We start from the raw sequence: 24,148 nt of genomic DNA, 5'->3' as shown, positions 1-24,148 counted from the left end.
CAGCTGCAGCTGGGCCTTGCTGAATGGGAAGGATTATATAATACACAGACTTGAATTAGGAAGATATTCTTGGCTGTGTGATGACATGATTTTGCTGTGAATGTGTGGCATTTATGTTGAAATTGTGAGCCTAACCTATGTCCTCTGCTATTTTTCTGCTAAATTCCTTTGAGTCCTGAAGATGACAATATTCTTCTTAAATATGATATAGAGTACTGAAATTTTCCCTAATCTATTGTAAGTTCAACTTTTGGTTACTGTTAAGGTGAATAGCTGATACTAGCAAAGACTTTGTTAATCTTCACTTAAGGTTTGTTTGTTTTTCCGCTCAAATAGGAACATCGGAATTTGCCTTTTATGCGTGAACTGAGGTATTTATTTGCACTTCTTGTTGGTACCAAAAGAAAGTATGTTGATCCCTCAAGAGCAGTTGAAATTCTTAAGGATGCCTTCAAGTCGAATGACTCACAACAGGTAGCTTTTTTGTGTTCCTGTATTAAATACATGAATTTTATTTATTTGATCTCTAATTAAGCAACTCTATGCAACAATTTAGGATGCATTATTCAGCTTAATTAAAATATAAATGAATCATTTAAAATACTGTTTATTTGGAGACTTGTAAATGAAAAAGTAAGTGATTTTTGGAAACTTTAAAGTTGTGATTTATTTTATGATAAAATTAAGAATGTTCACATGTATAATTGAAAATGTTAAAATAGTATACATGGTTTTTGATATTCCTACAATATGGAAGATTTTCAGATAAATGTAGAAACTTTCTATAAATAATATTTCATATATTTGAGGAGTCAGAAATTAAGGAAAACAAGTGTGAAAGCAGCATTGAAGTAAAGAAGAGGTTAAAACAGCTACTGTTCTTACAGGATAGTTTTCATAATTACTTGGATGTATCTCTGTTGTATGAATATTTAGGAAGACTTTGGAGAACACTGCATAGCTGTTTTATTGTCCATCCATTCCTGTACCATGCATTCATTCATTCTTATCCTTTCTTTCTCTCCTTATGTGTTTATTTTTGGTGGGCCCAGGGGATTGAATCCAGGGGCATTTTACCTCCTAGCTACGCCCTAGCCCTAATTTTTACTCTTTATTTTGAAATAGGGTTTCACTAAGTTGCAGAGGGCCTCACTAAGTAGCTGAGGCTGGCTGTGAACCTGCAATCCTTCTGTGTCAACCTCCCAAGTATTGGGATTACAAGTGTGTGACACCAAACCCATCTTTCTTTCTTTTTAAATGCACCTTGTAACCCAAATAAAAATGAACAAAAAGTGGACTCATAAAAGAATTTTCTTCTGTTGACTTCTTTTTTTCAGATATTTTTAACTCAGTGCCTTTTAGGTTAAGAGTCTATATAGTTACTCACTTCCTCTGCCACAGTTATACTAACACAACCAAAAGAAGTAATGTTCCTAGCCAGGTGTGATGACACATGCTTGTAATTCTAGTACTTGGAAGGCTGAGACAGGAGGATCACAGGTTCAAGGCCAGCCTCGGCTATTTGTGAGGCCCTCCACAATTTAGATCTTGTTTCAAAATAAAGAATAGAGCCAGGCATGGTGGCACACGCTTGTAATCCAGCATTTGGGAGGCTGAGACCTGAGGATCGTGGTTTGAGGACAGCCTCAGCTACTACTTAGTGAGGCCCTTTGCAACTCAATGAGACCCTGTTTCAAAAGAATGAATAAAAAGTGGGGTTGGGGGTGTAGCTTGGAGGTAGAATGCCGCTGAGTTCCATCACCAATACCGGAAAAAAAAAGAAAAGAATAAAAAGTAGGGCTAGGAATGTTAGCTTGGAGGCAGAAGGAGCCTGGGTTAAATCTCCTATACTCAAACTGGGTCTTACAGGAAGAAAGGGAGGGAGGGAAGGAGGAAAGGAAGGAAATAATATTCTTAAAATAATCCCAAGCCACCATTTTAGGAACCATTTAGAATTGTTTTTTCTTGTGTTTTTCTTGTTTACTTTTCTCTTGGTGCTTTGCACTGATGTATAGTGATCTTTGGGTATCTTTTTATATTCAAAATGAAACAGCATAGACTTCATTTGAAGCTTGACTCTGAAATACACATTATGACTTAACCCGTAAGTGAAAGGAATGTCGTGATTATTTAAAAAAAGGAGTTGGGGAAGGGCTAAATGAGTGATATGTGCATGTGTGCCTCTACCACCTTGTACCCAAATAAGACGTATGGCTACAATGCACCAATTTAAAAAAAAAGTGAATATAGCTGGGCGTGGTGGTGCACGCTTATAATCCCCGCGCTTGGGAGGCAGAGACAGGAGGATCGCACAGGTTTGAAGCCAGCCTTGCTTAAGAGACCCTGTTTCCAAATTAAAAAAAAAAAAAAAAAAAAAAAAAAAAAAAAAAAATATATATATATATATATATATATATATATATATATATATATATAGTCTGGGAGTGCATCCCGGAGGTAGAAGGGTTCCATCCCCAGTACCACCAAAATAAATAAATAAATAATTTAATTCTATATTTTTCTTAATTATTGCAGATTTTTTTTGTGTGTGTGTGTGGTACTGGGTATGGAACCCAGGGCCCTTCTACCTCTGGGCTACATTTCCAGACCTATTTTATAGTTTATTTGGAAACAGGGTCTCTTAAGCCAGCTGATGCTGGCTTCGACCCTGCACGATCCTCCTTTCTCAGCCTCGCAAACATGTTTTAAAATATGTGAGTGTCTTCGTGGGAGACTCTTTGGTATGCAATAGTATTGCCAGTTTTAATCATATTTCTCATTATATTACTTTAAGAATAAAAGATGGTAATGGCCTTCGGTTTTTCTCTTTATGAAAGTAGGTAGAATTTTTTTATATTTGTAAATTTTAGACTCATCAGTAAAAAATGGGATTAACTTTGAAAACTTGACATAAATAGGATTTTTGTTGTTTCTTGGTAGATACAATCAAGATAAATAGTAGAAAACTATGAAAATTTGTCTTAAAGTATGTAGTTTCCTCGTTCAGCCATGACACATTTTCATAGTATAGGTGGTTTGAAAACAATAGAAAATTTTCCTTTAACAGTTCTAGAAGTCCACAATGAATGTTTTGGCAGAGTCCTCTGCACTGTGGTGGTTCTAAGGAAGATTCCATCCTTGTATCTACCATCCTCGGGTGATTCCTGCTGCTCCTTGGCTTGTGGCACAATAGCTCCAGTTACCGTCCTTCACATGTCCTTTTACCCAGTGTATCTGTGTGTTCTTTCTTTCTCTCTTTCTTTCTCTTTCTTTCTTTCTTTCTTTCTTTCTTTCTTTCTTTCTTTCTTTCTTTCTTTCTACTTAAAAAAATTCATTATTGGATTTAGGGCCCACTCTTATCCAGGATCATATCTTGAGCGTCTTAATTCTATCTACAAAGACCCATATTCCAAATAAGGCCATATTCCAAGGTTTTAAGAGAATATATATTTTGGTAGGCCACTGTCCTATACACTAGGTGTTTACAAATGGATTTTTATGTTATCTAGCTCTTTTTATAAATGTGGATTTTAAAAAATGAATATGGATGATTATAACTGGATTTTTGTGCAGTTTGGTCTTTTTTTTTTTTTTGGTACTGTAGATTGAACACTGAAGGATTCTACCTCTAAGCTACACTCCAGTCTTATTTATTTTTTATTTTGAAACAGGGTTTGTTAAGTTGTTGAGTGTCTCACAAAGTTGCTGAGGCTGGACTTGAGCCTGTGTTCTTTTCTCAGCTTCCCAAGTACTGGGATTAAAGGCATGCATTCCACCATTTCTACCTATTTTAAGTATATGGTTCTGGAGCAATTTACTTAAGCTTCCTAGACCTTAATGCCAGCATTTTTCAAGTCAATAGGTTGACCAAGATGCTCTCCAAAAAACTAGGTGGAAAAATGTATGATGATTTATTATATATTTAAGACTGTTTTGATTAGTAAAAGCAGATTTCTTCTAGTGATTTGCCTTTCTTTGAGCAGTCTTAGTAGGCTCAATTTTTTTCCTTAGTTTTTTTCCAAAACTATGTTTATCTTCCAACTCACATTATTTAATGAACTATGGTAGTTGATAATTATAACTGCCACTACTTAGTCTTATTTTTCTAAGGGGAGCAAAGACCAAAGAAAGGGATGGCAAAAGGTGATAGATGTCTTGATTCTGAATGGAGGGTCAGTTTGAAGTTCATAGGATCATGGACTCAACAGCTGGGAGTCAATGACTAGTTGTACTTAACCTGCTAGAGTTAACAGATATCTTGGTTAAGATGGATATGGCTGATAGGATTGCATGTATGAGTTGAATTAAGAAACCGAATTGTTGGGCCAGGCGTGGTGGTACATGTTTGTAATCTCAACATTTGGGAGGTTGAACTGAGAGGATTGCAGTTCATGGACAGTCTCAGCTACTTAGGCCCAGGCCCTTTGCAACTCAGACCCTGTTTCAAAAATAAAGAATAAAAAATGGGTGTAGCTCAGAGGTAGAATGCCCATGGGTTCCACCCTTGGTACCGCAAAACAAAAAACAAAAAACAAAAAATTATCAAATAACATTAGTCTTTCTAAGAGAGAAGCTAGTCATGATTCTTAATAAAATAAAAAATTATTTGATCATTTTATAAAGAATGATTGCAGAGCTCCTTAGGGAGCAGATATTGTTTCTTTTCTTTCCAGCCCATTTGTTAAGTTGGAAATATATGTAAATATTTTTTCCTCTTAAAATGAAACCCAGTTGCAATGATTATAATGATTTTTCCCAAGTACTGATTTTATACACTGATTAAATCTTTGAAAGTTAACTGTATTTGATATGACATTTCAAATATACTTTTGTGAGGAGTTGGTAATTATACATTTTGGTGTTTAGCTATTGATTTTTTATTGCAACACTTACCGTTTTTATTAGTAGGCTCAAATATCAACAAGATTTTTTTTTTGTTTCCACAGCAAGATGTGAGTGAGTTTACACACAAATTATTAGATTGGTTAGAAGATGCCTTCCAAATGAAAGCTGAAGAGGAAACGTAAGTTCATGAGGTTTGGTGATGGGGTTTTAGGAAATCAGCAAGGAGCACTCACTTGTTTTTGTTGTTGTTGTTTATTTTTTGTTTCTCTTATATATTTAATGTCAATGGAGAAATAGGAAACCAAGACAGATTTATGGCAATTCCAGTATTATCGACAAGCTGTTAGGTAATTGTGGATATAAATTCCGGGTTACTTTCATTTTCCACTCTAATATCAGAATCTAGCCAGAAAGATCTAAGACGTGGCTCCTGAAGAGGCCAACATACATACCCACTTCTTTTCCTTAGATTCAACAATGACTTTTCATGAAAAGAAATATGTTAATGGTGGAAAAATAAAATTGAACTTTAATCAGCTAAAGTATTTTCACATGAAAACCTGAGAACAGGGATATGAAGTTCCACTGCAACATTCTTTACTTCTCCTCTTTCTATTAGCATTAACCACCAAAATCTCTGTTATTTTTAAGTACTTGGCTGGCCTCTGGAGGAAGAAATGAGTACTTTTAAAGCAATCCTGCTTTCACTTTTATGAGGTCACTCTCCTCTAATACCAAATATTTCTTCCTTTATGTATTTTCTTTGAGCACTGGTAGACTATTGAATTTCTACCATGAGGCTCTGACATGAATCTATAAACGAGAACACATGTAGAAATCCCAACGTGAAAATACTCATCCTTCCCTTTTTTCTATTTTTTTCAGTTATGGTCCAGTAAAGCTCCTTATAACATGATCTGTAATGGAATTAAAGATATTTCAATCATTCAATGTTAACAACTAAGAGAAGCTCCTGAACTTTAATATAGATTTCCCCTTTGTTGCTAAAACATGGAAAATTTAAGTTTCCAAATAACATCCCTTTGATTGTTTTAAGGTAAAGTTCCCTCTGGTGACAAGTCAACTAAAGCCTCTTAATGTGATCTTCAGCTATATATAAGCATGCCATTTCTGGGCCTGAACTGAATTGGAGATCTACTACTGTAGCTGTGCATTCTTTTTCACATATACATTTCACTCAGTATTTCAAATGTTGAATTATGTAGACCTAGATTTTATATTTTAGAGGATTATTAGAACACACAAGATCGATACTGGCTGCTTATATTTGATACTCTGACAGTGAAACAAAAGCAAATTCTAACCTCTTACCTGTCAGTTTAAATATATTATTAGTCCTAGAACCTAGCAGTTTCTTCCTAAGTTGTTGCCAAAAAACTATAGTTGAAACTTAAAAAAAAAGTAAACTAAGAAAATCATGTTAGTTTTAGCTATTTCAGGTGCCAGTCATTAAAAGCCAACTGCTTGTAGATGACTACATGTGAACTTAAACTAAGTTGGGAGAACTCTTTCAAAAAATTAACTTAGTACAAAGTCTATCCAATGGGACAAAATTTCACTTTTTGCAAATTGTCTGTGGCACAAGATGTGGCATATGAATACCACTTTCTTCTTGGCCTGCTTAGAGGTTTATGATGCTGGTAGCAGCTCGGTTCAGCAGGTGTCCTCCATTTGTGTACATCAGAATTCTTTTATTTTCTTTATAAGCTCCAGTGTGCTGGCTGCCAGTGCTACATTGAACAGAAGCTATTTTATTTTATTCGTTATATTGGTGCACTATAATCTCATATAATGTGGATCATGTTGACAATGGCATATATTGACATGGTACTTGGTCCCCTTCCCTCGCTTCCCCTTTTCTCTCCCTCCCAATACTGAGTGCCCGGGTTAACAATGTTATATTCACATCTACACACATATTTGAATTTAGCTTTTCCATTAATTAATCTCAGTCTTCTTCCTCCCCTCCCCTTCCTTTCTGGCTTTCCTGAGGTTTCCCCTCCATTACCTAGAGTCCCTCGGTTTCCCTAATATTCCCTAGCTCGAGCATATTACAAAAAACATATGTCCTTTCTCCTTCTGTGCTTGGCTAATCTCACTTAACAATCTTCTTCAGGACTTTCCATCTTCTTGCAAATGACATGATTTTGTTCTTCTTTATTTCTGAGTAGAATTCATTGTGTGTATTTCCCATAATTTTGCAATCTATTCATCTGTTGATGGAGACCTTGTTGGTTCCATATTTTGGCTATGCTTGATGCTTCTCAAATCTCATCCCAGCATTCAATGAAAGTCATTATCATTTTGGTTCTTCTTTCCTTAGCTTCTGAATATTCTAGGCCTTGAGTGTGTTTTTTTCTGCTACATTTTTTTAAATGGATGTGATAGGCCTCTGGAGTTCAATTATATTGTATACACAAACACACATGGTATGTATGTGTATAGTTACATGTATGTAACATCCTTTCTTCAGGAAGGCTTGGCTTAATTGTTAATAGATTCAGCTGTTCCTTAGCCTCTACCTCATAGAAAACATACTCTACTTGATGAATCTAAGCGTCTTTTACTTTGTTTTTTGGCCTCTGTATTTGCATATTTTTATTTTTCTGATATGGTCTTGATAGGTTCCTCATAGTGAGGATTAGTGACATTTGAGATAGGAGGATGTCCAAATAATTATTTCTTTTGTGGTACTTGGGATTGAATTTAGGGACATGATAGCTCTGAGACACATCCCCATTCCTGTTTTATTTTTTAATTCTGAAATAGGATCTTACTAAGTTGCCTAGGGTAAGTTGCTGAAGCTGGCCTTGAACCTGTGATCCTCCTGTTTTAGCTTTCCAAATACTAGTAGGATTATAAGCATGCACCACTATACTTGGCTCAAATTATTTATTATTCAAACATGCTTTGTCTACTTTCATCTCTCTAAGTTGGTGAATTCTCCCAGGGTAACTGTCTTATCAGACCAACAACCTGGGTACAGAATTACTCTTTGTTGTCCATCCTGGGTGAGAGCTCATGTTTCTTATGCTTTTCCTTGGAGATTTAATGTCAAAAGTTTATTTAATATGTTTTCTTAGTGTGTCAACAGTATCTGTATCTCTTTAGGGTTCTCCTAGTACTACTTTGAATGTTTACTCTGAAATTCCTAGTTTTTTGTCTTAGGTCTGTCCATTTTCTGTAAGCATTTTATAGTATCCTGTCTTCAACACATGACTTCTCAATTGCTTTTTACTGGGAGTTCCTGACTTTTCTATGTACGGAATCCTTGTTTTATCTGTATGTATATTCTGAATGTGGGGCTCTGAGTTGTTATAAATTTATTTTTTGTTAAATTTCTTTGGTCCTAGTCATCTTTCCTGATATAATAACTATTACATTTTTCCTTTTCTGAAACTAGTTTTAAGAAGTTAGAACTTTTCTATTTCACCTGAAATCCTGAGTCTTACTTTAAAAATATTTTATTCATTTCACAGGTTTTTTTTTTTTTTTTTTTTTTTACTGTTTATTGTTTGTGAAGCTAAACTAATTTGGAGCCTTTATGTTCTACCTATCTGTAGAGCTCTCCATTTGGTGTGCCATGGCCAGCTGGATTATGGGTATATGGAGATATAAGTTCTGTTTTTCTAATCATGGGAGACATGACTTTTTATCTCAAAGTTCTCTGCATGTATTATCTGTATGCCACTGACTTAAAAAATTGGAGAGACACTGACCCAAAACATTTTAGATTATTCTGTCAACTGTATTCTTTCTGTGATAACCGAATTTTTTTTGTGTGTGTGTGTGTGGTGCTGGGGATTGAACCCAGGGGTATTTTATCTCTGAGCTATATCCACAGCCCAATTTTTTATTCTTTATTTGAAACAAGGTCTCACTAAGTTGCGTAGTGTCTCACTAAGAAACTAAGGCTAACTGCAATCTCAGATCCTCCTGTCTCCCAAGTACTGGGATTACAAGTGTGCACCACTGCACCAGGCTATGTGATAACTTAATTCTTTTTTTTTTTTTTTTGGTGGTACAGGGGTTGGAAGCCCTTCTCTGGGCTACACTCCCAGACCTATTTTTTTTTTTTTAAATTTTTGGAAACAGGGTCTCTTAAGCCAGAGAGGCTGGCTTCGAACCAGCGCGATCCTCCTGTCTCTGCCTCCCAAGCATGGCGATTACAAGCGTGCGCCACGACGCCCGGCGATAACTTAATTCTTAAGCATGAATACCTAATACAAGTTTTCTTTAGTGTTTTTTATTTTCTTGGTCTTTAGTAGCAATCTAATTTTCTTTTGCCTTTCTGCAATTGCTGGATGTATCTGTTCTATTTTAGGAGTTTCATGTCTTAACTGCTTTGCATTTGTGTTTCTCACTTTTCTGTTGGTATAACCATAGTCTGAATTCCTGAGATTCATAAGCTGAAATGCATAGTAAAGAGTATCTGAGAGATTTTAAAGAACAATTTCTGAAAAATCCCTTCCTGATTCCTTAAGAAAATAGTTTAGTGAAGACATACCAAAATTTAGATGAGATTTGGAAAGAGAACTGAGAAGAGAGCCATTCATACTGAGTCCTTTTTGCAAAATCATCAACTGAAGAGTCACCAGATAAATCATTATTCTTTCCATGGGCTATTTGTGTGATGAGTAAGGAGATAAGTTTGGGGTGTTGATTTTCTACATGGAAATAATGAGTCCGTGGAAATTGAGATTCCCACTAATATTTATATCTAAAGATTCACACCTTTCTGGCAGAAGAGTCAATCTTTGGATTTTTTCTCCATCCCATAGGAGTCTCTAGATCTTTTTATCATCACAGTGTAAAAATAAACAACAATAAAACCCAAACACACCTCTTTCTGTAAGATGACCATAGAGTAAGTATATGTAGTGGAAGATACCTAGGTTTATTATTTTTTTTAATTTTTTATCGGTGCATTGTGGTCATACATCTTAATGGGATAAAAGACTTGTGTAGACATACATATACACATCACACAATTAGCCCTTACCCAATCCCTACCCCTGTCCCTCACCATCCCTCCTTCCCATGCTTGGCTTAGTGATTGACTTTGATATGTTTAAGTACACCATGTGCTTCAGAGAGGTTCCCTCTCCCCCTCAGTTAGGTTGCCTTATTTGCTCTTCTGTAGGATCTCTTTCTTCATCTAAAGTTCCTCCTATTACCCATTTCTTTAACCTAGTTTTGCCAATAAAATAGAGTCAATACTACAGCCATTCATCAGTCAAAGTATGCTAGGGAATTTCATGGCAAACCCCCCAAACTTTAGAGGCTCACTTTACATAATATTCTCATATTTACCTGATAGGTGTAAGCAAGGAGTACTGCTCATCTGCTCACAGGGCCTCATGCCTACAGAGGCCCTCTCTCATCACAGATTTCTGGTATCATCCTGGCAGTGAAAAGTATACTGGCCCTCAGAGTTTCTGCACTGAAGCAACTCATAACATTTCCTGCTATAATATTTGGGGCAAAACAAAGTCTTATATCCTGATTCATTTCAGAGTGACCAAGTACACTTCAAATCTATTAGGATGGCTGGCATCAAATCAACAAGAACAAGAAGCCAACCAACCCAATCCAATTCAACTCCCACACCAAAAAAAAAAAAAATAGAAGAATGAAAAGAAAAGAAAAATCCAGAAAAAGTAGTTGTGAGGATGTGGAAAAGTTAGAATCCTTATGCACTATTGATGAGGATATATAGTGGAGCTAACTACGAAAAACATTTTGGTGGTTCCTTAAAATATTAAACTAGAATTACCTGTGACCTAACAGTTCTGATTCTGCGCATATATCCAATGGAATTGAAAGTGAAGTCTGAAAAAGACATTTGTATACCTTGATAAGAGCCAAAAGATGGAAGCAGTACAAATGTCCATAGATGAATAGGTGAGCAGAATGTGGTGCATACAAACAGTGGAATATCATTTAGCCTTTTAAAAGATGGACATTCTCACACATGGTATGACCTGGTGAACCTAGGAGACATCATGCTAAGTAAAATAAGCCAGTCAAAAAAAAAGACAAATGGTATAGGTTAGTTTATATTAGGTATCAAGAGCTGTCAGTCACATAGAGGCAGAAAGTGGTAGATGGTTGCCAAGAACTCGGGTACAGAGGAAATAAGGGAACTCTTAATGAATATTTAGAAAGTCTGCTTTGCAACAGTAAGAGTTCTAGAATTGAACAACAATGTGAATGTATTTAACCCTACTAAACTGTACACTTTAAAAAAGGTTAAAGGTAGCTCATTATGTACATTTTGTTATAATTCTTAAAAATTTAAAGAAAAGTGAGGGGGTAAAGTAATGTTATGTATCTGAAAGTGAAGGGCCAAAATTGCTTTTGAGTAGCGCTAAAGACTAACACACTACCTATTGGGGTGGTTGTAAAGATTAAGTGAAGTATATACTACTATGTTCTAAAGATTAAATGATGACCCATGTAACAGATTTATCAAGAAATGCTCTTTTTTTAAAAAAATAGTACTTAACAAATCAATTTTATTAAACAAAGTGAATGAACTTCAATATACACTTATGAATATAGCACATTTTTATACAGTAAGCCCAAGATAAAATCTATCTTTTGGGGCTTCATAGTACAAACCCTAACAATTATAACCCTTCTAATTTTTGTTTGCTTCAAGCAAAAAAGAAAAGAAAAATACTATTATGTTGAACAGTTTGGAAAATTCATAAATGACTAATTCTACTCACGCTATGAAACTTATGATAGGAATCTTTTAGCTCCTCTGATTTAGAGCTAGTGTTTCTTCGTTGGAGACAGCTATTGTTCTTGAATAATATGAATTCTTTTATGTGAATTCAGGGAATAACTTAGTAAAATTTTGTAGAACTTTATTCCGATTAAAAGTAGCTTTCTCCACTTTTCAGTAAGTCCAAATAACTTAGTCTTAAGATATGAGATTGTGAGCTGGGATGTAGCTCAGTGGTAGAGCACTTGCATTCAATACCCAAGCACTACATAAGAAAAGTGATATGCAGCAGTGTGTAGCCTGCCCACCTGTAGTCCCAGCTACTTGAGAGGCAAGTCAGTAGGATCACAAGTTGGAGGTCAGCCTTGACAATTTGGCAAGACCCTGTCTCAAAAAAAAAAAAAAAAAAAGAAAGAAAATTGAGTAAAAGATATGAGAATGTAATGTTTGAGAAGAGGAAGAGCAAGCACCTCATGAAAAGAGGCAGTGTCAGATTCAACGATCATTCTGTGTAATAATTCCTGTTAACTTTTATAACAATCTTGAGAGTTGTTACCTTGCTATTCTTAGTTGATAGGTAAAGAAATGCATGAATAAAATTACTTTGCTTGCAGTGACATAATAACAGAGCTGCTTATGATAGCCACATAATTGTTGTTTTCTTATATGTTGTAGTTTCTTTTAATGTTTTGTCTATTATTTATAGAACAAAAAATTATAAGCACATTTATATTTTCTAACATGCTTTAGGGATGAAGAGAAGCCAAAGAATCCTATGGTAGAGTTGTTCTATGGAAGATTCCTAGCTGTGGGAGTACTTGAAGGTACAGTTACATGTTTATTTTTTTATTACAAGTGAGAGATATTATGCATTAGTTCCTTTGTCTTGATAGTGACTGTATTTGTTGAATAGTTTTATTTTTAATTTGACTTTCTCTATGTAGTAGTCCCTATTGCGCCTACTTATCAGTTGTACAAGGAGCACAAAATTGACTGAAAAGAAAGGGTATAGAGCGTATTTCCACTGAAACTCTTTTTCAAGATTTTATGATTATGGAGTTAGTAATATCATTATATGAAGTTGTATCAATGATAATGCTTACTTCATTTCATCCTAATTTTCTTGGCAGTGACAGGGCATCTATGAAACTATGAGTCATTGGAATAAAGAAATAAGCGGGATGATAGACAGCTTACATGACATTCAAAAAGTTTTAGATTTTTAATATTTCAGATTTGGGGTTTTCAGATTAGAGATGTTCAACTGGTAAAATCTGGGCAAATATTCCAAAATCTGAAACATTTCTGGTCCCAGGCATATGCAGCATGTATTTGAGTTGAATACTGGTCTTAGTCGGATGCTCTCTTTTTATTTTTTCCTTAATTTTGAAAGCCGACTTTACCACCTTAGCATGCTTCAAGGTTCTCATTTTTTGAGTAATTATAAAATCTTTTACTTAGTACTTTTCAAAAAATGATTGTTATACTCTGTCTTTTGAAAAATTAAGAATATTAGTACTCATCCTATCTTAAGTACTTTTAAAAATTTGGGCCTAGCCAATTTCTCTTTGGTTTTCTAAAAATATTAGGCGACAGCCATTAGATATAAGTTGATATAATGATATTACTAACTCCAAAATCATAAAATCTTGAAAAAGAGTTTTCCTCAACCTAATGCATCAGGTTTTGAAAGTTAGCTTTTACATATCACCCAGAGTATGAAATTTGAAAAATTATTATTTCTCCAGAACCTTAGGTAATGGATTCCCATGGAGTTTTGTTTGAATTTGATATTTTGGGATTCAGAAAAAGGCAGCTACTAACTCATATTTTAGCCAGGCTTTTAAAAGGCTAGATTGAAGTATTACTATTTTTCTTTGCTTCAAATGCTAAATATTCAAGTGAAATCTTTTAGATAGTATATTATATTGGGCTGTCCATACTGTTCTTCTCCTTTTAGCTGAAGCAGAACACTACCTGAAGCAGTGAATAGATCCAGTCATGTTGTGATGGCACTGTTTATATTATCCTGCATAAGCATTTCTACCTGAATTATATTGACCCTTAAAAGCAGTTGTTATTAAGCCAGACACAGTGGCATATGCCTGTAATTCTAAATATTTGGGAATCTGAAGCAGGAAAATTCCATTTGAGGCCAGCCTGGTTACTTTAGCTAGACCTTGTCTCAAAAATAAAAACTATCGAGGCTATAGATCGGTGATAAGAGCATTTTTAGCCTAAAATGCCAGAATCTCTGAGTTCAGTCCCCAGCACTGTATAAAAAAAGAACAAAAAATTGTTTTATTAAAATACCTAATTTTTCAGTCAGTATTGAAGTCTTTGTACTTGATATTAGTAATTCGCTTCAAAGCTGTTTTGGTACATAAATGTGGCATTAATACATTTCCACTTGAATTATACATTTGCTGTGGTAAAAATATTTTGTTTTAGAGCACTTTTTTTTTTATCATTGTTACATATTGCTTCCTAATTCTTTTAGACCAACATCACTTCATGGGCATGCTTTTCAGTTTGCTTGCTAAAGTATCCCTGTTGCAAAACTCCCTCGTGCTCTGGTCAGTCAGCCTCTGCACTTTCTCTCAGTGCATTTCTGTATTTCACTTCCATTTTTGTTCATCATCAAGAAAATGTCATATATAACACATGACAGAGTTTTACTCAGCCATAAAAAGAGGAAAAGAACTATGATACTTGTAAGAAAATGGATGGAACTAGAGAGTATTGTGATGATAATATTATCGAGGCTCAGAAAGACAAGGGTCATATGCTTTCTCTTAAAAGTAGAAGCTAGAGGGGAAAAAAAGTAAACAACATGGAATTCAGGTAAATGAAGAAAGAGTCAAGTAGAATAGTGGGAGGGGATAGAGGAGGGAGGTGGCCAGAGGAAAATGAAACTTGAGGAAGTGAACAGTTCAAAATATGGTATGTCTGTATATGAAGGTGTCAGTGACATGTGCAAGGGGGGAACAGGGTGACATGCACAGGGAAATACACCAAGTTATGTGTGCATGTATGTTTGTAGTAGTTTGAATCTCACTATATAATTACAGTGCACCAATAAAATTATTTTAAAATGACTCATAAAATACCTAAAACTGTCTTTCCCCACTTCTTTCTGGCACCACCTCCCAGATTAATCTAATTATTAAGCTAGTCATCTTCTCTATGGATGTACTGAGTACCTAACAGTTGCTCTGTAAAAGTTTCACAAATGTGCTAATTATAATGAATCATGAATTTGTCATGCTCATAGAAATCCTGGATAAGAGGTGGGAGGTAGTTAACATGAGCTTTTTGGTTGCACATCTGTAACCCTCCCTACCAGGCACACTTTTGTGCAATCATTGTCCTCTTTCCCATTTTGTGCAATAATTATTTTCATCTTTTTACTCATTTAAAAATGTAACTTCTTTGCTTTTTCATTCTCTGAGAAACATCTTACCTCGAATTTCTTGGATCTACTGTAACGCTAATGAAACTTAACATGGGCCCTGCTTAAGGCTCTAAATTTAATTTTATACTGATAATTTTGTATCATATTCCTTAAAAACCACTTCCCCATATATGAGCCTGAAGATCCATCACTATCTCTATCATATTTCTTTTATTTGTTCCTCCAGGTAATGAAGGAATTATCCAAATTTATATCAAAAGACAATTTTTTATGTGTCCAGAATTCTATTTCTTTGAGCTTTTACTCAGTCCTTATTCTATAGTCTCACTTTTCTTCTGTTTCTTCAGCTTTTTTCTCTCCATTGTCTTTCTCATCAGTATTTAGAAATGTTCTGATATCTCACATTTAAAAAAAAAATTCCTTCACATACTTTTTCTCAGAATACCCTAAGTTGTATTCCTATTTGGAATTAAACTCATTCAATCTCATTTGTTCATCCATTGTGCTTTAGCTTCTGAAACAATCCTTTAAAAGGCGTCTTTCTAATTAATATCACTCATTTTCTTCAACAGTGTCAAAGCCATTGGTTCCTTTTAGCTTTGATATTGAACTCTGATTATCTGTGAAGGCTTTTAACTCTGTCATCTCCTTTTCCCCTTCTCTTTTCCTATTCTTTGATTTAAAGCAAGCTTCTCTGGCTTCTGTTTCTTTGGGTATTTCTTAGAAGTTTTATATATAGTCTTTTCTACTTGTACGTATATGTATGAGAGATTCTTGGAAGTTGGCTAAGGCCTCTTCCTCTTCCTTTCCCATTTTATAGGCAGTGTTATTGATTGTATTGATTTACTACTGTCAATAAGCTAGCAGTTACCCAAAAATATATATTTCAGACCAGAATATTAATCTTCCATAGATTTATGTCTCTCTTTCTTCAAATTTTACTCTTTTGGGCCATTCTGAACTATTGATTTTTACTGTAAATTTAAAACACAAGGAAAAAAAAATAAAATCCTCTAGTCTTGTGATGCTGTCAGCCCATAAAAATCATTTTTCATGCTAGAAATATGAAATCTGAGTGCTCCTTCCTTCCTTCCTTCCTTTTCTTTCTTTCTTCCTTTCTTTCTTTCTTTCTTTCTTTCTTTCTTTCTTTCTTTCTCCTTCCTTCCTTCCTTCCTTCCTTCCTTCCTTCCTTCCTCTTTTTCTTTCTTCCCTTTCTTTCTTTCTCCCTCCTTCCTTCCTTCCTTCCTTCCTTCCTTCCTTCCTTCCTTCCTTCCCTCCTTTCCTCCTTTCCTCCCTCCCTCCCTCCTGCCCTTCCTTCCTTCCTCCTTCTCCCCCCCCCCTCTACCTCCCCCTCTCCTCCCTCTCTCTTTCCCCATCTCTCTCTACCGGGGATGCCATTCCACCTCTGAGCTACACCCCCAGCTCTATTTTTAGTCTCACTGAGTTGCAAAGGGCCTCACTAAGAAGCTGGCTGTCAGTGAATCGCAATCCTCCTATCTCAGCCTCCCAAATGCTGAGATTACAAGTGTGCTCCACCACGCCTGGTTCCGAGTGCCATTCTTGGCAGCTTCCTTTTCCTTCTGTCTCCTGTCTTGTGTACCAGTCAATATTTAAGTATAGTTGGTGTTTCTGAGTGTGCGTAGTCAGTGTTGGGGTTTTCAGGTTCAGGAGAAAGTCCATATATACACTTTTACTAGCTGAAAAGCCATCTGAAGGAACATTAATTAGCTTTTCTCCTTTCTATAGGCAAAAAATTTGAAAACACGGAAATGTTTGGTCAGTATCCTCTTCAGGTCAATGGGTTCAAAGATCTGCATGAGTGCCTAGAAGCTGCAATGATTGAAGGAGAAATTGAGTCCTTACATTCAGAGAATTCAGGAAAATCAGGCCAGGAGGTGAGTTTAGCATTTTATTATCTCTTCCTTCCCAGATCTTTCTTACAATGATATGAGGTGCAATTTAAAATTCTACTTATACAGCACCTAATAATTAAGAAAATCCTCAAAAACATGTTTAGATTTCATTATGGTTATTTAGATATCATAGTGAGATTCAAAATGATATAAATGTCCATATCACTTGGTGTGTATTTCCTTCCAAATCACCCCCTATACTTTATTATCCCTCACCTTACATTTAGTGTGATTGATAATGATATCTTCATATATGTAGGTCAGTCACTTCTCATGGCCTCTTGATGGAATCAGGAAAAATAGTAAACATAATATGAGGCTGCTGCCAGTCTTAACACTGTTTTATAGTAAATATTTTATAAATAGAAGGCATATACTCTAATGGTAAAATAATATAGGAAATACATAAACCAGGAACATTTATTATTCATTACCAACTATTATACATGGTACATAATAGTTTGTGCTATAGTTTTATTTATTTATTTTTTTTTGGTGGTACTGGGGTGGAACCCAGGGTCTTTTCTACCCCTGAGCTATATTCCTAGACCTATTTTTTATATTTTATTTGGAAATAGGGTCTCACTAAGTAGCTGAGGCTGGCTTCGAACCTGTGCAATACTCCTCTCTCAGCTTCCCAAGCTTGGGGATTACAAACGTGCGTTACAATGCCCGGTTTTGTGCTATGGTTTTATATGATTGACAGCATAGGTTTGTTTATGCCAGCATTGCTACAAGAATGTGAGTAATGTTGTTTGCTTGGATAATAAGAAGTGATAGAAAAAATTTGAATTGTGTTATAATCTTATAGGGCCACCATCATATGTGCGGTTCATTGACTAAAACACTGTTATATGGCACATGGATGTATTTCAGAAGATAATTTTTAAATATAATTTTACATTTTAAGTCAATGGTCTGTGAGTCAGATTTTCCAGGAAACTTGGAAATATTGTTTGATTGCCCATTGGAGGAAAAAAGCTCAAACAATAAATACTTCACCTCTAGTGTGAATATTCACTACTAATAAGGTGTTATACATTGTTTTAGACTTGCTAGACTCAGATATTTGTGTCTGTTTACAGTGTTCTGAGTCTTGAATATTTTATTCACACTATATCTCAAGAATCCTTTCAAGTCAGTATACAGTTTTACAACAGTCTTCTTAATATGTGTATAATATCATATGGTCTTTATTTATAAAATTTAATTGATAGTTGTCCCCTAAGGCAGGTTAGTTAGACAAAGATATTTGAATTTGGAGAATGTCTTTCTGAAATGCCCCTAGGAATGGAGGATACTTAGAAGTGGATTCTTTAGAGCTGATATGGTAATACATACCTATAATCCCAGTACTTGGGAGGATGAGTTAAGAGGACCACAGGTTCAACAGCCTCAGCAAGTAATGAGACTCTTAACAACCTAAGGAGAGCTTGTTTCAAAATAAAAATAAAATAGGACTAGGGTGTAGCTAAGAGGTAGAATGCTACTGGATTCAATCCTCATTACTACCTCCCTACACACATATACAAGTAAATTATTTGGGTCATAGCGAATACTCATTTAACTATGCGAATATTGCCACTTTTTGCTTAACAAATTTGTGTCAAGTTATAGTAGAGTGCTAGAAGCTTTGTAGCTTTAAATTAGGGCTTGGGATAAACCTCAGTAGTGGAAGCCTTGTTTATGATGTGCAAGGCCCTAGGCTTCCCTAGTTCTGAAAGAAAAGAGAAACAAAATTCACATGTACCATATTATATATGTTTAGATGTTTTATGGAACATTTATCTTTTAAAGTAAAAGTATAAATGAATGAAGCCACTTGAATGACTGGTGTTAGTTTTTGGACTTGAATAGGAAAGTTTTGTTTCTTGTGCTTACTTCTAGGCTTTGTTTGATGTTTTGTGACGGAATTTGAATTGGTAGTTTCATTTCTTGCTGAGTCTGTCTCCAACCAGGGATACTCCTGTTTCAGCCTTCCAAGTACTGGGATTGTAAGCATGAGCCACTGTACCCAACTTGTAAACAATTTTTAATAGGATGTGATTGTATAAAAGTGGCTAGTTGTAGAACAACAACAACAAAAGAATACACAAAAATGAATCTGTGGTGGAAAGAAAAAGAAATTTTCTGGAGATACAGCTCAGGGGTAGAGCACTTGCCTAGCACATCTGAAGTCTGAGTTCAGCCGAGCGTAGTGGCACACGCTTGTAATCCCCGCGCTTTGGAGGCAGAGACAGGATCACACAGGTTCAAAGCCAGCCTTGCTGGCTTAAGAGACCCTATTTCCAAATAAAAATATAAAGTAGGTGTCTGGAGTGTAGCCCAGAGGTAGAAGGGTTTCCAGGAACCCCAGTACCACACACACAAAAAAAAAGTCTGAGTTCAATTTCTAGCACCACCAAAACAAAACACAGGGTTTTACCATTTTATGTATTATAAGTTATTTAAGAAATTGTGGAGACAAGGCTGGTGTTAGGGCCTCCGAGGCCAGGATTGGACCCTGCTCAGGGGTTAGGCCGGTGCTGGGGCCAACGAGGCCGGAATCAGGGCCTGCCATGAGGCAAGGCTGGTGATGGAGCCAGAGAGGCCGGGATCAGAGTCTGCTGGGTGGCCAGGCCAGCGCTGGGGCCTTCAGGAGTGGGTTTAGAACTTGCAATGCGGCATACACAGAGAAATATCACAGAAAATAAAAAATTAGATGCTTTCCCTAATATGCAAAAACTAGGAAGAAATGGGTAATAGGAGGAGATCTAGTTGAAGAAAGGGCCCTATTGAGGAGCAATTAAGGTGACCAATCAGAAGAGATGGGATGGGGGAGGATGGAATCTCTTTAAAACGCATGATGTACGAAAACAAATATATCAAAGTTAATCACCAAATCAAGCATGGGATCAAGGGAGGGGGAGGGAATGGGATGGTGATAGGATAAAGGCTAATTGGATGATGTGTGCTTATATATCCTCATATGTCTTGTATTTTATTGTGATGTTTGACTACAATGCACCAATAAAATATATATATATATATAAAATAAAAATTAAAAAAATAAAATGTCGCAATATGAAAAAAAGAAATTGTGAAATGGCTTTATAAATATTGACAAAAAATTTAAAATTTCAACTACACAATTTTGCTTATAGAATATACATGAATAAATTATATTTTATTTATAGAAATATATATGTTTATAATGTCAAAGATTAATTGATTTAAATTTTGAAAATTTTCAAGCACTTTTCTTTAGTTTTAGAGGTAAGATGCTGACCCTAAAAAAACTATGGGTATATTCTGTTTCAAAGAACATTCAAATTTACAAGGAAATCACAAATTCATAACTTTTTTTTTTTGTACTAGCTACTAAAACCAGGGGCATCCCTCCATGAGCTACTTCATCTTTTCTTTATAATTTGAAGCAGGATCCAATTCCTTCACATTGTTCTCTGAGCTCTGCATTTCTCTTTTATCAGCTTCCTAAGCCCTGGGATTACAAGTATATAACACCAAAGCCTAGCATAAATAGTTTTTCTTGAATGGAAAGAATTTTTTCGGGGGGACTTTCTTATGTTTCCTATAGTTCTAATAGTCTACTGCAATATAGTCCTAATATTACAGAGGTAGGTATGCTATTAATAGATAATATTATATATAAATAATAGATACTAGATAAAATGTTTTGTTTTGTTTTGTTGGTACTGGGGTTCCTGGAAGCCCTTCTACCTCCGGGCTACACTCCCAGACCTATTTTTACATTTTTATTTGGAAACAGGGTCTCCTAAACCAGCATGCGTGATCCTCCTGTCTCTGCCTCCCAAGTGTGGGAATTACAAGCGTGTACCACCACGCCTGGCCCTAGATAAAATGTTTTTAGGGAATGTCTGGTTATGTATCTTTTTCCTATCCATTTTAGAATGAGAAAATGAAATTCTTTTACATAATGCTATAGAAGTAGGGAAACTCTACCATTGTGGGTGGTGGAAATGCATTCGTAACAGAAACTTTATGATAAAGCATTTTCTGAACATCCTTTTGTAAGGTATAGAAGCTATTTATATTTCCTGAAATTTTCTTGATCTACAGAAGAGCATACCACAATTTAGGTCATTTCAGCTCTCTTACCCACTATAGATTCTTATGAATTAAAATATATATTTAATTTTAATAATGACACTTAAAGTCTTATAATAAAATGTTGATGTAACTTTTTTTTTTTTTTTGGTGGTACTGGGGTTCCTGGAAGCCCTTCTACTACCGGGCTACACTCCCAGACCTATTTTATACATTTTTATTTTTGGAAACAGGGTCTCTTAAACCAGCTCGGCTGGCTTCAAGCTTGTGTGATCCTCTTGTCTCCGCCTCCCAAGCGCTGGGATTACAAGCGTGTGCCACCACACCCGGCAACATAACAGTTTTTGAAATGTACTTTCTTTTTTGAGTATTGGAAAACAGAGCATGAAATATAATTCCGAGGAATCTAAAGTTTTTATGAGATATATGAGATAATGTCTTAACATTGAACATTAGTTTTAATTATAGATTAGAACTAACTCAAAAATTTATGCCAGTGCCATATGAGATCAAAATAAAAAAAAAGTTGACGGGCGTGGTGGCGCATGCTTGTAATCCCCGCGCTTGGGAAGCAGAGACAGGAGGATCGCGCAGGTTCGAAGCCAGCCGCGCTGGCTTAAGAGACCCTGTTTCCAAATAAAAATATTTAAAAAATAGGTCTGGGAGTGTAGCCCAGTGGTAGAAGGGCTTCCAGGAACCCCAGTACCACCACCAAAAAAAAAAATAATAATAATAAAAATAAAAAAATAAAAAAATAAATAATAAAAATAAAAAAACGTTATCAAATTTTAAAACTTAAGATGGTTTGATATTAGATCTTTCATAACTTTAATCCATTATAAGTAATACTTTTTACAAAACAAGTTTCTTAAACCTTTACTTTGGTTAAAATATAACCCATATTTAACTCAGAAATTCTTAGTTCAGCTAACAGCAATTTTGGAGGGAGAAATAGTAGCAAATAACCGTTTTCTTTCAAAATTTTGGTACATGTCATGTTTAATTGAAAGCTATCAGATGGGGGATAGGAAATTATAATTATAATTATAGAAATATGGCATTTAATTCATTAAATAGTAGTGTTTAAATAGACTTTAATTGTAATAATCACTTGTATAAACTTTATATTTTTAGTCATAGAACTATTTCATAAATTAGAAAATTCCAATAGGAAATTTAAAGGTAAAAACAGGATTTTTTTAGTTTTTAAGATGAGGCTAGTGGCCATTTATTTATTAAAGTATTTTGTTCTTTGAATATTACATCCTATGTTATTTTTTCATAGGATTTTGACAGTGTGGTTGATTAAAGTATGTTAAGTGCCATTTAACATAATATTACAGAAAACTGAAGGCATGAGTTACAAAGATTTGATTTTTAACCAACACCTTTGTATTTGGGTTAGAATTTTTATTGTTAAGAATTATCATGGAGTTGGGCATGGTGGTGCACGCTTTTAATCCCAGTATTTGGGAGTCTGAGACAGGAGGATCGTGTTTCATGGACAGCCTCAGCTACTTAGTTGAGACTCAATGAGACCCTGTTTCAAAATAAAGAATAAAAAATAGGGCTGGGGTTATAGCTCCTATTTAGAATGCCCCTGGGTTCCATCCCCAGTACTGGGGCGGGGGGGGGGGGATTGTTATGGAAGGAGGATAACTGTTAGATTTATTTTTTCCCCTCGTGGTGTGTTTTACTCACTTCTGGGATTTTCAAAAAGTGTAACAAACTTAAAATGAAGTTGAGTTTTAATGATATGTTCTTTACTCAATTCTTTGTGAGGTTAGAATTGTGAGGATGTGTATAAAAATGTTAATGTCAATATACAGTGCTTAAAATTGTAATGATGAAAAGAAAAAGGTGATATTAAAGGTTTAATTTTTCTTTTGTTTTCCTTCAGCATTGGTTTACTGAACTACCACCTGTGTTAACATTCGAATTGTCAAGATTTGAATTTAATCAGGCATTGGGAAGACCAGAAAAAATTCACAACAAATTAGAATTTCCCCAAGTTTTATATCTGGACAGGTATTGTTTGGTATATAGCATGAATTTATTTGGCAGTAGTTTAGTAACAAGTTAGGAATTAATTTTGTTTATAGTAAATTTTGCTTAAATTTTTAGAATTAATTTTGATTTTTATGATATGTCTAATATTATCAAGGAAAATGGAACTTATTTTGTATTGGAAAAATGTAGTTATTGGGAGTAATATTATAAGGAAGTTAAAATGAGATTGTTTTTGTAATATTAAAATTTTTCTAGAGTTTTAAAAATTCTTTTTTGTATTATCTAAATTTAAAATTAATTGATTGTTTTGGTGATAGGTAAATCTAGTATTGTATCTCCTTCAAAGATACTTGGAAATAGTATTAATTGCTAGTTTTTTTTCCTGATAGATATATGCACAAAAACAGAGAAATAACAAGGATTAAGAGGGAAGAGATCAAGAGACTTAAAGATTACCTCACAGTATTACAACAAAGACTAGAAAGGTACTTTAACTTTCATGAAATCTTATCTATTAAAATAATATTAAATGTCTAGATTTTTTTTTAATTTGCTATGAGTAATTTATAATTGTAGGAGTAATTCTGGACAGATAATTTGCTTGAACAATTTAGTTTTAAGTTTTATTATAAACTAGAAATCTATAGTTGACTTTAGAAGATTGCTTTAGCATTTAAAATCAATTATCAATAGATAGTGCATGTGGTACTGAAAATAGAAATAGAGTAAATTAATTTAGAATTGATCATGAGACTACATAATACTCTTGAGCTTTCTATTAAAATGAATAGTAGCTAGATGGTTTTCCTTACACATACTCAGATTAACTACTGGAGCCCAGGAGAAATTTCATGAATGAGGCAACCAGGTCAGGAATAAGATAATGAGCGAGGGAATCCTGGACAGCCATATCTGAGTATAGGTAGAGTGAGTGCTGTCTGAGAATACTAGGGTAATGTCTCGTGTGAATAAGCCTCGTTAGTGTCTGTAACTTCCCATATTTCTAAATCAAGCCAGAATCTAGACTGTCAGATGTTCAATAGGTCAGACAAAAGTACACAGGCTAAAATGTGACCTGACTTAATTTTTATTCTCTTATCTTGGTTTTAATTCATAAGTTAATACCCTAAAAGTGTTTATACA

General features: G+C 34.9%; 1 protein-coding gene across 4 annotated transcripts in view; it reads left to right on the top strand.

The window, feature by feature from the left end:
* USP25 (ubiquitin specific peptidase 25) overlaps nucleotides 1-24,148 on the top strand; it is a gene marked incomplete at both ends in the record, with an annotated part of 131,216 nt that overhangs the window by 57,726 nt on the left and 49,342 nt on the right. For 3 of the 4 annotated variants that reach the window (XM_080695449.1, XM_080695448.1, XM_080695447.1), the window contains 6 exons: nucleotides 337-474; nucleotides 4,947-5,023; nucleotides 12,350-12,423; nucleotides 16,761-16,909; nucleotides 22,896-23,023; nucleotides 23,395-23,490. In XM_080695449.1, coding sequence (XP_080551575.1) covers nucleotides 337-474; nucleotides 4,947-5,023; nucleotides 12,350-12,423; nucleotides 16,761-16,909; nucleotides 22,896-23,023; nucleotides 23,395-23,490 — 662 coding nt within the window. Of the gene's footprint in view, nucleotides 1-336; nucleotides 475-4,946; nucleotides 5,024-12,349; nucleotides 12,424-16,760; nucleotides 16,910-22,895; nucleotides 23,024-23,394; nucleotides 23,491-24,148 lie in introns of those variants that run through there. The other variant, XM_080695450.1, reaches the window with a different exon arrangement.

Source organism: Muscardinus avellanarius (assembly GCF_963383645.1).
Source record: "Muscardinus avellanarius genome assembly, chromosome: 5".
NCBI lineage: Eukaryota > Metazoa > Chordata > Mammalia > Rodentia > Gliridae > Muscardinus > Muscardinus avellanarius.
Note: the sequence above shows the minus strand (reverse complement) of the source record. Positions and strands in the feature narration are given on the sequence as shown.